Source organism: Patella vulgata, chromosome 2 (genome assembly GCF_932274485.2).
Source record: "Patella vulgata chromosome 2, xgPatVulg1.2, whole genome shotgun sequence".
Lineage (NCBI taxonomy): Eukaryota > Metazoa > Mollusca > Gastropoda > Patellidae > Patella > Patella vulgata.
The window spans coordinates 14,167,881-14,182,873 of record NC_065880.2 but is presented as its reverse complement, the minus strand read 5'-3'; the positions used below and the strand labels follow the sequence as shown (position 1 = coordinate 14,182,873).

Sequence of the window (14,993 nt, the reverse complement as noted above, 5' to 3'; positions counted from 1 at the left end):
TTAGGCCTGAAATGTTATCTAAATTATCAATTAGACATTAATTAACTTATCCAGACCATAATAAACTCTCGATGTCAAGGCTAGTCTTCGATGTTGGCCGGATTAGATTCCTATATGCCGCTAATGGCCATTGATAATTAAATCAAAAAAAGTGGATAATCGAGGCTATGCTGTTTATATTAATGATTTTAGTAATGATGACCGAGACAATGCCAAAATTTCACCCGCTTCTTTCTCGGCTCATAGTGGATCAATTTGACTGAAATTTTCAGCAAATTACCTTTATACTATCTAGTTTTTAACTATTATAACGAGAACTACCATCTCTTTATCTTATCTCCCATAATGTATCTTTAATTCTTGTGAAATGTCACTAAACAAGTTGTTCCACCCGCAGTGAATTCATCCACTTGGAATGATCAATGTAATTTTTTGTTTACAAAGCTACAAATATATTCTATTTGATTAAGGACATGATTGGCTTGTGAAAATACTTGTAACAAGTATCATTAATGCTTGTGAAACTACTTGTAACAAGTATCGTTAATCTATGGAATGTTAACAGACTACTTGACAAATAGACGAGATGCAAGCCTAGAAATAAGGCACCTGCCACAAACTGAGAGAGAAAAATGAAGTTTAACGTCCACTCAACACAAACTAGGTCATTTCGGGACTAACACATGGTTCAATTTTATTTCAATAATGGTGCGTAGGGGTCTTTAGCAGTGGGAGGAAACCGGAGGACCCGGAGAAAACCCACGAGGTTGGACAAGCGACCCTACTCCTTGTCTCGTACAACCTTAGATTTGAAACCACGCCAGTTGACTCAATGATACAGTGCTCACCATTCGGCCATTTAACCCCCCTGCCACAAACAATGACAGGCACAATTCAGGCTATATTTGTATGTCAGGCACAATCCCTCTTGTACCTATCATTGTGTCCAGCACAAATGTGTCTTTTACCAGTGTTTTTTATGATATTTGTAATACATCTCTATCACAAAGTTCAAAATGTCAGATTCTGGTTTATTGGTGACTGACATTTTGTCAGGTACATCTAAAATCATTATTCACAGACTGCACAAGATGGATATTCGGAAATTAAACTATGGAATCCATGACAAGTCAAACCAAAGACTACTCAAAAAAAAAAAGTCCAGTCAGACGAATATAATATAGACCAGTATTCTCATTCATATATTCTGTTAGAAATGATTCCACTAGTGATACCTTCTGTCTTTGACTTCAGTCACAGTAGTGGATGGTTCTAACAACTTCCTTTGACTTTGAGCAGGTGTTGTAATCATTTGATTACAAAAAAGTTACAAGCAGTGAACTCCCTCAATCTCTAATTAATCTGGCCCCAAATGGTACTACACACAACAAAACAAAAAGTGTTTTCACTATAACATCAAATTTCCCACGGCGTAATAGACACTAAATATGTGCTCAGATTGATTATTTAATATGTGATTAAATATACATTATGGAAGATTAGATAAAAAGCTTGCAGTTCTCAATATAATAGTTAAAAACTATGCTGAAAATTTCAGTCAAATAGTATCCCTCTAAGTCAGTGGTTCTCAAGCTTTTTTTGCCAACGGCACACCTTGCAACACTTGAAAAAATAGCGGCACACCTGGCTAAATATATATGAAACCATAGACAGAGACTAGTCATAGACACATAGAATGACTCGAACTAAATAAAGAAAAACACAGCTATGAACTTATCTGTAGACTCCAGTGAATATTCAATTAGGATCACATGTTTTTTCGCATTTTCTTAGTGTGCTGTTCAAAATTTTGCGACACACTTAGGCAGATCTTACGGCACACTGGTTGAGAACCACTGCTCTAAGTCGAGAAAACCTTATTTTAAAAATCATTATAGCCTTGATTGTCATAATTAAAATAGTCTCAATTATCCATTTTGCATTTAATCATCATCAGCAGAATGGATATAAATCCAATGAAAATCAGACACATAAGATGGCATCGAGAGTTCATTATGATCTTTTCATGTTAATAAATGTCTAATTAATAGTATATATAACATTTCAGGCATAAAGAAAGACCAGCATTAGGCAGATTTACCTCTTGCATAACATGAAAAGACCACATTTCAATGTGGGCGTATAAAAACTAGATACTGTAAAGGGAATTTGCTGAAAATTTCAGTCAAATTGATCCACTATAAACCGAGATTTTAGTGATTGAATTTTCGGCCTAGCCTCGATCATCATTACAAAAGTCGGTAGGATAAAAAACATAGTCTCAATTATCCATTTCATGATTTAATTATCAATGGAAGCCGAACAGCAAATCGGAACCTAATCAAATAAACATTGCAGGCTAGCGATGCCATCGAGAGATGGTTATGCTCTGGATAAGTTAATTAATGTCTAATTAATAATTCAGTTAACATTCCAGGCCCAAAGAAAGACGTGCAATAGGGAGATTTAGCTCTTGCATAATGTATGTTTAATGATTATTTCTTTATTTCTTGGGATGTTGGAGAAACATTCAGCAACATTAAGTAACACAGAACATTCATATTGAGCAACAAATTATGGATCCAGTTTTTCACCCATGCAACTCTGGTTCTAACTTTGCTAGTTTCCAATATTTAGTAACTGTACATACATGTATGAACCAACATATACTGTGCTGTGCCTGACAGTAAAGGATTTTACATCAGTTTAAGCATCTGGAAAGACTGTCAATTAGATGTGTAATTGAAGGGGTTTCTTTTTTTTACCATTTATGGTATTTTGTGCACATCCTACTGTAACAGGGGGAAAAATTTAATACCATAAGATTTGTGTGTATTCTAAATACTAAAATTTAAAGGGCTAGAGAGAAATGGGGATCAATGTACACTCGACACATCACAAACTAGGTCATTTTGGGACTACCATATGGTTTAATTTTATTTCAATAATTTGCTTGTGTGTAAGGGTCTTTAGCAGTGGGAGGAAACAGGAGGTTGGACAGGCGACCCTACTCCTTGTCCACGCCAGTTGACTCAATGACAGACCTTATGATACAACGCACACGCGCTAACCATTCAGCCATCCAACCCCAATAATTTAGAGGGAACATTATATTGGTGCTGCATATTGAAACTACATGTGATTTCCAATAGTATATGTATCCCAATACGATGTACTGCAATACAATTTGAATCGTGATGCACATTTATGTCAAAATTTTAAATGAACCCAAATTAGATACTAAATTTAAATACATCAATGTTTGTATTTAGTAAGTAGAAATTAAAGGACTAATAAAAGAAAAAAAAGTATTGAATTACTGATTGGGTTACTTCAGAGGATTCAATGAACAAACTTCCTCTTGAAAAAGAGAATTTTGACTACAGGATAATTAGACCATTCAGATCTAGCCCTTACATGAACTTACATGTAATGTACATGTATAAATGACTCTTAAACAAGTTCCCATGAAGAGTTAAAACTATCATCCATTTTACCCACTATAAATATAGTAAAACCAATAATGCATAAAGAGTTAAAACTACCATCCATTTTACCCACTATAAATATAGTAAAACCAATAATGCATAAAGACTACATTTGTAAAAAAAAACAAACAAGTAAAGACAGTTTGTGTTCATCATCTGAAATATTTACAAAAGGCAACCAGTGTGATGTAAAATGAATGTACAAAATTAAGCTTGCAGAAATTATAGACACTCTTCATTTGCAGATATGGACCACGTTTTGCAATTTAGAGGTTTACTCCTGCACGCACTGAAAGAAAACTACTCACCTTTCAAGTTCAACAGTGATTTATACTTATTCATCTAATGATATTGCTGATGTGTTGTCACTGACATGATTTGCAGTCTGATTTAGTTAAAGATGCATTATGTCAATTTATGTAAGTGCTAAATTTATGTAAGTTAAGTCAGTGCTAAATCTGCCAATTGCAGGTCTTTATTTTGGCTTCAAATGTTATATAAACTAATATTTAGACATCTATGAACCTGACAAGACCATAATCAACACTCTAGGCCATCGGATGGCAGAGATTTTATATATGGGTTAAAATATCCAAGAGATATAAAAAATTTCCGCTAAAATGGATAACCAAGACTTATTCTTGTTTGTCCAGTACCGTTGCTACAATAATAATCAATCCACACCACATCTTTTAACACTCATAACTTTGCTCAGAATAAAGTAATTTGAATAAATATTTAATATATTCATTTTTCATTATCTATCTTTGATTTTGATTCTTGAACTATTATTATAGCAAGAACCACCAGCTCTGTATCTAACTTTAAATTTCATGTGCAACCTATTTCAAGTGATGATTTCCTTCACATGAAATCTGGATGAAGTACATGTATGGTATGTGTATGATTAGTCAAATCTACTTGCATAACCAGTTTTCGTAATAATTTCAATTAGTAAAAAGAAATCATAATACAATTTTCCATTCTCAACATATTTACATTTATTGTACATTTATTTATGAAAATACAAAGTTGTAAAACAGAAAAATGATTTTAAATGCATTTATTTTGAAATATTCTGAACTGTCTAAAGCGGGGCTTACGTCGACTTTGCAACCCAAAGCAACTAGTTGCAGTCAGTTGCAAGAGTGCTTATGTCGATTATATCAGCAACTGAGGACAACTGGGAGCAACTGAATTCAGAGCGCTTATGTCGACTCGGAACTGATACCGATCACAATGAACATGTGACTGTTATTTTATTTATCACATGATCAACAAAATGGCGAATCACTCATAAGAAGCAACCCAAAGGCATGGTCGGTCTTGCTACAATTCTAAGAAGCAACCCAAAGGCATGGTCGGTCTTGCTACAATTCTATAAGTATATTATTGTCATCATCATCAAAACTTGAAAAATGGGTGTCTTCGTTCACTTCCATTTGCTTATTTATAAAGTCACATGACACATGTCTCTTATCATGGGATGTTATTTCCATGGAAATGAGTTGACTCCTGTTGCAAGAATGCTCATTTCGACTGCAACTAGTTGCCGCCAGTTGCAGAAAGTTGAACATATGCAACTGACTGAAACTAGTTGTAAGAGGCGCTCAGGTCAACTTTCTTCAGTTGCATTCAGTTGCTTTTAGTTGCCCCAAGTTGCCGAAACGCCAGTTGCTTTCAGTTGCAAGGTCGACATAAGCCCCCATAAGAGGCGCTCAGGTCGACTTTTTTCAGTTGCATTCAGTTGCTCCCAGTTGCCGAAACGCCAGTTGCTTTGAGTTGCAAGGTTGACATAAGCTCCCCTTGAGACTTGCCGAACGGTGCGTGTGCCTCAAAATCCATAACAGTGTCAGCCTATTTCATTTGTGTCTTTATAAACTTGTCTGTTTGCACACTCACACGTTTATAAAGCCTGTTATGACACTAGTCATATTCCATTGTTTACAAATTGATCATGATGGGAGTGCAAATGAGGAAATCAGACTTTCCAGCATTTAAAGTTACAATTTCATATTTTTAAGTTATATTTTTAAAATGTATTAAAAAAAAAGCCCGAAAATAGATGGTACCATATCTATAAATATCATTCAAACGTTTGAAGACAGCTATTCCATGGTGGGGGGGTAGGAAAAAAAGGGAGGTAATTGGGAGGTAAGTGTGTTATTATTTCCGGTGTGAAGATTTTTAAGTGTAAGAAAGATAACCTATGATCGTATAATAGTGAGTTGACAACTTATTGAGCAAAAGACATAGAAATAATTATGTTTTGACTTTCTTAGAAAATATGAAATTGTAACTTTAAACTCTCTTAAAGATTCGAAGACACAGTACTTAACTAACTAAAACACATAAATCATTGTAATTAATTCTTAGCACAAAGATATTGGGCGCTGTTGGTTGATCTGACTACCTTTTGCATTTTCTCTTTTATCCATTCTCTTTTAGGGTTAGAGTTAGGGTATCCACGAATATGCAAGGAAATATTGAATAGGAAGTTAGTACTTTGTGAAAAAAGGGCCGCCTAAAAAAGTAGTCAGATCGGCCAACAATGCCAGATATTGTATTCTTATTGTAAATAAAAAAAAATAGCGTGAATGTGTCATTTTCTTGTATAACATGATAAATATCTCAAGAACTGATTTTGACAATTTATAGATCATTTTGATCCTCTATTTGTGCTTGTAGCACATGTGGCAAAAACATGGGTTTTTTTTAATTTTCACTATGTGAAGGGTTTTGTCAAAACCGACACACATTTACTCATTCTATATGAATGATTTCTAAACAGATCTGTAGTTAAAGTGGTGTGACACAAGAATACGTAAGTAGCCTAGCTACCATACCATACCGGTTTGATATAATCTACTGCCGGTACATATACTACATGTAGTTGCTGTCACTAATAAGTCAAATCTATTTTAGGCCTAAAATTTAACCATTTTCTGCCATAGGAAAGAGTTTGAAACATATGTCTGAATGACAGGATTAACTAATTCTAAACTTGACTTATTAATAAAGCCTGTATAAATAAGAATGGGAAAAAAAACGAATAATTTAAGTTAGGCCTACCGGTAGTCCATAAAAACTTATTTGTTATTAATTACGGTTTTTATTATCGGTACCGGTATGTTTTTTTTTAAAATTTAACTGTCGAATCGATGTGCGACTCAGAGGTTGCATGTGGAGTTTCATCATTAATATTACCCTGTAACTAACTGTGCATTTAACGAATAGTTGATATTATCTTCTAGTTATAAGAAGTTATTGGCGAGTACATGTAAGAAGTATCGTTCATTGACTTGCAGTCTGGCAAATTTGTAAACAGAAGTGTTAAGAAGAATACATACCTTTTCTATGCGCTCGAAGTGCTCTTTTAGAAATATAATTGGATTTTCAGGTTTGTTAACACATAGTTGAACTATGCAATCTTTCAGAATTTGTTGTATATTGTGATTTTGAACGTAGGATTCGCATTCTTTCAGATTCTGTTCTTCTTCTGACATCGCGGCCATGTTGATATCGATATTACTTCAAGCTTCTGTCATCCAGACGGTATCACGCCCGTTGACATTCCGAATACAATTTCCTTCGTCTGGTGAAGTCGAGACTATCATACAGGGGCCCGATAGAGAAATAAAAGTGAGCATTTCATTGGATAGATGACGTTTTGTCGGCGATAAATGTAATATGATCACATGAAAACTATTATAACGATTCAAGCAGACCACACCGTGAAAGTATCAATTTTACACATGTTACATCAATCTTACATATTATTAGGTTGTTGTAATTGTTAATTCAAGCAATCGTCCTAATCTAACCTATTTTTCCACGGTAGTAGTGATATCAAAGACATTTGTAAGCCGCTCGTTCGTGGAGATTAACATCCACTTCCACCCAGGGTGATCTCGCAGACAATGGAGAGAGTTGGGTTTTACTGTCAAGACATGGAGGAAATAATTTTTTCCTGGCAGGCGGGTAAAGTGAGAAAAAATTATGATATAATAATTTGTAATTTTTTTGTTTTTGTTTATTGTTTCACCCTCTGCCTCTAGTCAGCAAAATTAAAAGCCGGAAGGGCAGTACGCCATAGGCCTACCGAATATCTTTCAAATCTTTGATCTTTTCAGTGCGATCTGGACAATTTCCATGATATTGATAATGAAACACTTTTTACTTTTACTTTCCCTTACTTGAATACGGCGACTTTGTACTGAACTGACTATGGACTAAAACACTCTGGAGCAACTTTGCTTTATGCGACAATTTTCTGGCATTGACCATGAAATTCTTTACATCAATTTTTCGGGGATCGAAATTTCTTTAAAAACTAGGTCATTTCGGGACTAACATATGGTACAATTTTATTTCAAAACCCACGAGGTTGGACAAGCGACCCTGTACCTACTTCTTTCACGTACAAGAGGGGTATCGAAACCACGCCAATGACAGACCTTATACGTTAACCATTCGCCCCACCTCCATCGAATGTTCAAACTTAGTTTAGATGTTTATTGGGCGATTGTCTTGACTCATTTGGCTCGATTTCCCCTTGACAGTGGTGCAGGAAGGAGGGTCTTGGCTGGCAAACAACACATGTCTAGTCGTTTGGATAGAATGAAAAACCCAGATCCCGTGTACACCTTGGCGTGCACATAAAAGTCCCGTTGACAGTTGGAATTCTATTCCTGTCCGAGCAAAATTTCCTGCACCACTGTCCAGGGGAAATCGAGCCAAATGAGTCAAGACAATCGCCCAATAAACATCTACACTAAGTTTAAACATTCGATGGACGTGGGGCGAATGGTTAACGCGTATACAATATCATAGAATTATGTGTATAAAGTCTATCATTGGCGTGGTTTCGATACCCCGCTTGTACGTGACAAGAAGTAGGTATAGGGTCGCTTGTCCAACCTCGTGGGTTTTGAAATAAAATTGTACCATATGTTAGTCCCGAAATGACCCCCTCCCCTCTCTTTCTTTTAACATTCTACCACAAATAGAATCAGTTTGTATATGACGGACACTTATGAAGTTGGGCCTGATGGCAGAAATGAAATACCCGAAAAATTTATTCAATTTAGACTGCCGCAAACAGGTTTTTTGCATTTCCGATAATGCCATTGACCACCTGAATTCCAATCAATCAATCAAAAACACGAAATTTCACTCCCCGAAAATTGATTAAACAAATAGTGATGATGCCTGAAAAAATGTCGCGCATATAGCAGAGTGACTATATCTAGACAATATTTACGTTGATTTTAAATGCTTATAGTGATAATTCAATTTAAAGAAATTTCGATCCCCGAAAAATTGATGTAAAGAATTTTATGGTCAATGCCAGAAAATTGTCGCATAAAGCAAAGTTGCTCCAGAGTGTTTTAGTCCATAGTCAGTTCAGTACAAAGTCGCCGTATTCAAGTAAGAGAAAGTAAATATCATGGAAATTGTCCAGGCACTGAAAAGATCAAAGATATTCGGTAGGCCCTATGGCGTATACTGCCCTCCCGGCTTTTAATTTTGCTGACTAGAGGGTGAAAGAACAAACAAAAAATTACAAATTATTGTATCATAATTCTTTTCTCACTTTACCCGTCTGCCAGGAAAAATTTATTTCCATCATGTCTTGACAGTAAAACCTAACTCTCTCCTTTGTCTGCGATATCACCCTGCAGTAGGGGCGGACCGCCCCCTACTCAGCTACATATATTTTTTTGTAAATCAACACTTTTTATGAGAAAAGTTTCTCGGCCGTGTGCTTTATCCTTAATCGTCAGATGCGGGACAGGATGGGAACTCAAAGCACGAGATAATGATATAGACATTATGTGATATCACAATTAATGCTTTGCCTCCATGAAATTGAATCACAATGTCATTGTGTTAATTCATAATAAAAAATGACGTCAAACGAGGTTTTGGATTTCTCTGTTTAAAAAGCTCAATGTGCATGTATATACGCCAAAATGACGATAGAGACCATGCGGGGGGAGAGGGGGGATACATTATCTCAGGAACCTGGCAAACCGTGGCGCTCCAGGTCGGAGTCGATCGGCAACTCTTCCAATGACGTGGAAGCGCTGTCTGAGGCGAGCAATTGTCTGGCGACGGCTACCTGTGAAGCCCCCTGATCCAGCATGTCAATAGCTCTGTTCCTGTTTTCTTGTGTAAGGCGTGGCATTTTTCCGAAGTGATGATTGTTGAAATTTTGATCTGTATTTAAAGGGCCAGAGTGCAGGGAATTCACGTGCAAAACGTGTGACATGGGACTGCTTAAAATCGTGAAAAAAGACAAGTGTTGCGTTTGCACGAACAAAGTTCATTACCGAGAACTTATACTGGGTTCAAACCCAGAACTCCACAAAAAGGGACCCATCACAAATTACACCTATAGTATGTGCCATAAGATAGGAAAGCCAAAGAAAACGTCTACCAGAAATATTCCACAAATTAGGCATTGTGTTTTTAATTGCTTTGAATGTAGATTTTATGGTATCTAAACACCCCATTAGAGGCAGCATACAATGTAATAATATTGCTAGAATTTTTGCTCTTGAAATAAGATGCCTTTATATTTATTAATTAATATCTTTGGCAAGTTAGTAATTTCAAACATATTCACATATATAGTGTGCACTAAATCAACTTAGTCTGTAATTGACAGTTGACACATAAAAAAGAGTTATTTATCGAAAACATATGTCAATTATTTACCACCAGAATTACACGTGAGTGGAATTATTCTAATTGCATCATTTGATTTAAAGTAACCAATCATTTTGTTAATTACACAAGTTCAGGGCCATGATCACACTTGATTGTGCGTGATATTCATATGGTTATAAGAGAAACCGGGGAACTTTGTAAGACAGACTTGCATTAGATTCCAGAGATCGAGGGTACATCTGAGTTCCTAGACAGCCGAGAGGCTGGATAGGGTGGAGAAGTGGTTTTAGCTATATAGTATTGTAATTTGTGCTATGCTTGTATACCTGTATTCAGCTATATATATATAAAATGTAGAAGCAAACTGTCGCATTGTTATTCCTGGTAAGACAAACGTCTTAAGAAACTGGAAGAAGTAAATACACAACGTGAAGCAGAAGTAAAGACAGCTAGAGACAAATTCTAGACGATCACAAGACTACAGAATATGTAGTAAGAAAAGATGGGTCGTATGTAGGATGTGGCGACCGGTTTCCCATAGACGCTCTCCACGTCAGACAGAAAGACCTATGGTGCTACAACAAAGACGAACGAAACATTAAATAAAAAATGAATATAATGACAATGGCTAATATGATTATGATTATTTTTTTGCCATTTGCGAGAGGGCGCAAAAACTCAAGGGGGCGCAAAAACTCAAAACCATGACGTGCGTCCCTCTCATTTAGCCCCTGCTATACGCTGATCCCTTATCAGGCCATCTGTCCTGTCCCACTGACAAGGAGGAACTTTCTCGAGCAACACCCTGATCGGGTTTGCGAGCCAACGTCTTACCCACTGGGCCACCACGGCTCCCACATTGTTCGTATTCAGTAGCATAATATTATAAAATGGGATTTAACTTCCCACTTTCCTGCACCCACCAGGCTAATGAAGATAGGCATCATCAGGGGCTCAGCTACAGAATTTTTTTTGTACAAAACACTTTAAGAGAAAAGTGTCTCGGTCGTGTGCTTTATCGATTATCCCTTATCATCAGATGGTGGGTGTCTAAGTATTGGAATGATACCGTTTAGTTTGTTAGTTTTGTATCTTGTAAATAATATGTTTTAAGATTATTCCCTTTATTTTTTTATGTTTTACACAAAGTAATTAAAACAGTGGTATATTTTAAAATTATTTTCTTGTGCTCTAATAGTTTCTCCCAGAGATACCCAGGGAAATCCCCAAGATTTAAATTTGACTCGGGACGATTCAGAAATAGATTTATCAGATAAATTAGAAGAAATTAAGCATGGTCGCAATTTAGATTCAGATTTGGATATTCTAATTGGATGATTAACAAAATAGAACCCGGGGAAGGTGAATTATTAGTTCGGCTTCTAACAGTTATTGGATTAATCAGAAATTATATTATTTAGATGAAAATCAAATTTTGTATCGGAAAGATCGATGGTCATTCCCAATTAGTGCCAACGTCCTTAGTTTCTGAGCTATTAAGAATAAATCACGATGTCCCTACAGCTAGCCATGAAGGAATGTAATAAGAACCAAATATTATACTGGTATCGGATGACTTGTGAAATAAATGTATATGTTGCATCATGCAAGCAGTGCAATGAAGATGGCAACTATGTTAGCTAGACATTTGCCATCTCAAACTGCGGAAATAACGGCGCAGACTGCTGTCAGTGATGTCTTTTCCAGATTCGGGGTCCCTTGTCATATCTTTATTGTCCAGGGTCGGAATTTTGAAAGTGGCCTATTTATTTCCCTGTGCGATTTATGGAAAATACATAGAGCTAGAACTATGCCCCTTATCGTCTATCTTCTAACGAGCAGGTAGAGGATGCTATAATATGGGGGGGATAACAAGCGGATTGGGACATTGCCTCAATTAGACGGTGCTCTTCGTTCCTCCGTTAACCGGCGTACAGTTTATATCCCTAATAAATTAATGTTCGAAAATGAAATGAAATGGGATTTAACGTCCTACTGTTCTGCTTCGACTGGGCTAATGAAGACCGGCATACCCCATGCAGTGTGCTATGAGGGAAATTTGTCCCGGGCAGCGGCACTATGATCTACTCTTGTATCGAATACAATCAATTTAAATATACAATTTAAGAGGTTTTTACAAAATTAACTGCTTTAAAGTTACAGTTCATTCCGGCATTTAATACTCTGTTGCTTTAATTAATTCTAATCAATCCTCCTGGTTAGCATTCAGATTAATTCTCCCTCTTAATTCCACCATCCCAATCGCGTAAGTTGGTTTTTTAAAACATTTTAAACCCGAACACAAATTCTCAGAAAAGACAAATCCTTCACATGTCACAGATCTATTTCCCGGATTCACTTAGACTCCCTAGTTGTATTAAAACTTCACCAAGATTGAAATATATTTTACCAAGACTACATGCGTACGATTCACACAGTTCACCAAGATTAAACTGCAATGTGATTCACAAGGTTACCCCTGGGTTGAAATATCATTTATATCGGTCACCTAGACATTACCAGTTAAATGTTATTTCATCAAGGAACGGATTCATCACATTTAAATACATCGTATTTAATTACCAGGTTGTAAGCATCTAAAGCCAGTCATTGGTGTTACTGTAGATAATGAAAAACAGTCACAGTCATGCCTGGTCCTTTAAAATCTCTCTGATCTAAGTAGAGAAAACAGCCATGTCTATCCTGTAACTTATTTTAAACCTCTCTGACAAAACCTTTCTAATTCCTACACCAAGAAACTTTTAGTCACTCAAACATCCAATCAGAACTACCACATGCACATGCATCACAATCCAGACACATTCATTACTTTATACACTCATTACCTAACTTGCTAAAACATACCAACAATCGTTCTGTAAAAAACAACACATATACATTGAAAATAATTAAACTTTATTAACCAAAACCTGTACAACCTTTAATAAAGGTCTTTAATTAAAATAAACATCCCCTTTAACCATGTACCAAATTAATTAGGTACCCTAAGTTACAGAAATAAACAATGTCACAATTATACATAGCAAACTAACATACCGATTGTGACATACGTGCATGACAATCTATCGACGGGTCCTCGGTTTTTCGTCCTACCTGAACGACTAGACAGCTGTTCTTGTCAAGTCGTCCGTCCTGCACCACTGACAAGGGAAGACAATGTTGGGGAGTTAGATTAATATGCCTGCTGATTTAATGTTTGGATCCCCAACTGTAGATCTTGAACCTACACCTGATGTATATTTAAAAAATCCCATTAATTTCAATCAGATTGTTGTGATCTTGCCGTAAAGTGGATATTATAGTAACCACTGGCTACTAGTACTTTAAAGAAAAAAATACAATTAAAACACATGAGATTGCACGTAAAAACTTGCAAACTCAACAAAAAAGAACGAAAAAAGATTATAATGTTAAGATTGGGACAAAATCCTATGTCAATATTTTGGATATCGCCTGACTCAAGGGTAAAACTATCTTCGAGTCAAAACGCGAAATTCATTATAAGTCATGCACCATGACAGAATTAAGCTATGTAAGGATAGGGAGGTTATGAAAGGGGACAGATTATGAAAGGGGAAATGAAATGGGGTTTAACGTCCTACTTTTCTGCTCCTAACCTGGGCTAATGAAGACGGGCATACGCCATACAGTGTGCTATGAGGGAAATTTTGCCCGGGCAGCGGCGCTACGGCCTACTCTTATATCGAATTCCAACTGCCAAGGGATCTTTTACGTGCACGCCAATGTGTACACGGGACCTCGGTTTTTCGTCCTATCCGAACGACTAGACAGCTGTCCTTGTCAGCTCCTCCGTCCCGCATCACTGACAAGGGAGAACCACGCCGGAAAATCTGGATGCTCCTGTAAAACTGAGAAGAAAAATATACTATGTTTGTCGAAAACATTGGGGTCGAGGATTCGGTATTCAGTGCGACTGGTGCTTGGAGTGGTTCCATTGATCTGACTCCTGAGGAGGCTGCATCCATAGATGTGTATATACGCCCTGTATGTGATCCCTCTTTAAAAATTTATATTCATGTCAATATTATGGTGATTTTATCCCTGGGATTTAATTGTAATTTAATAGGTTTTTTTTATGTTTATCCTTCCTTTCCCCCCTGTGTGCACATAGGACTTGGGTAGGGGGGTTGTGTTCTTTTTTGTTTAATTTATTTAACTTGTGTACTGCTTTCTTGAATGTTTGCTGTGCAGATGTAAGAAGTGTTGTTGTGGAGACTATTGTCAGTACTGGAGTCCAGTGTTGGGTTAGATACCGTACGTTGGTAGATACCCCCGATAACCCATTGTCGGTCTTGAATAATTAAGAGTGACGGGTTATCAGTTACTGAAGTGAGACGTGAAGAAAATCATTTTACGAGGCATGTTGCGTTCAGTAAGTTAGTCGACTGAGTGGTTATGTGTACTTGTTGAAACTTGACGATGCGTAGTTTATTTTAAAAAAAAGTGATTAATACGGTAAGGTGTTTATTATTTATGTCCCAAATTTCTAACTTAATTGCTAAGTACGATTCTTGAAAAAATGTGTTGATTCGGGCTGTTGAATTACCGATATATCGATTTATAGGACCTGGGAAAAGGGAGAAATGTTTCGGGTCAGTGATTTTGGCCCTATAACATAGGTTCGGTCGGATGACCGTGAACACAGATATTTTTGTTTTTAGGCCTATTGCCTTCCCATCAATTTACTGTGACAATTGTTGTATATGGGGATGTCAGAATACATGTATGATTCAGTGGCAGATACGTGTTTAAATGTTTCAGCTTGTATAATCCAAGGTTTAATAATAT

At 36.5% G+C, this 14,993-nt stretch overlaps 1 protein-coding gene across 1 annotated transcript in view; it reads right to left on the bottom strand.

Moving 5' to 3' along the window:
• Positions 1-7,036, bottom strand: part of LOC126809622 (cAMP-dependent protein kinase regulatory subunit) — a 62,774-nt gene extending 55,738 nt beyond the window's left edge. The window contains exon 1 of the mRNA XM_050534290.2: positions 6,839-7,036. Coding sequence (XP_050390247.1) covers positions 6,839-7,003 — 165 coding nt within the window. The 5' untranslated portion in view covers positions 7,004-7,036. The remainder of the gene's footprint in view (positions 1-6,838) is intronic.
• Positions 7,037-14,993: the final 7,957 nt, after the last annotated feature.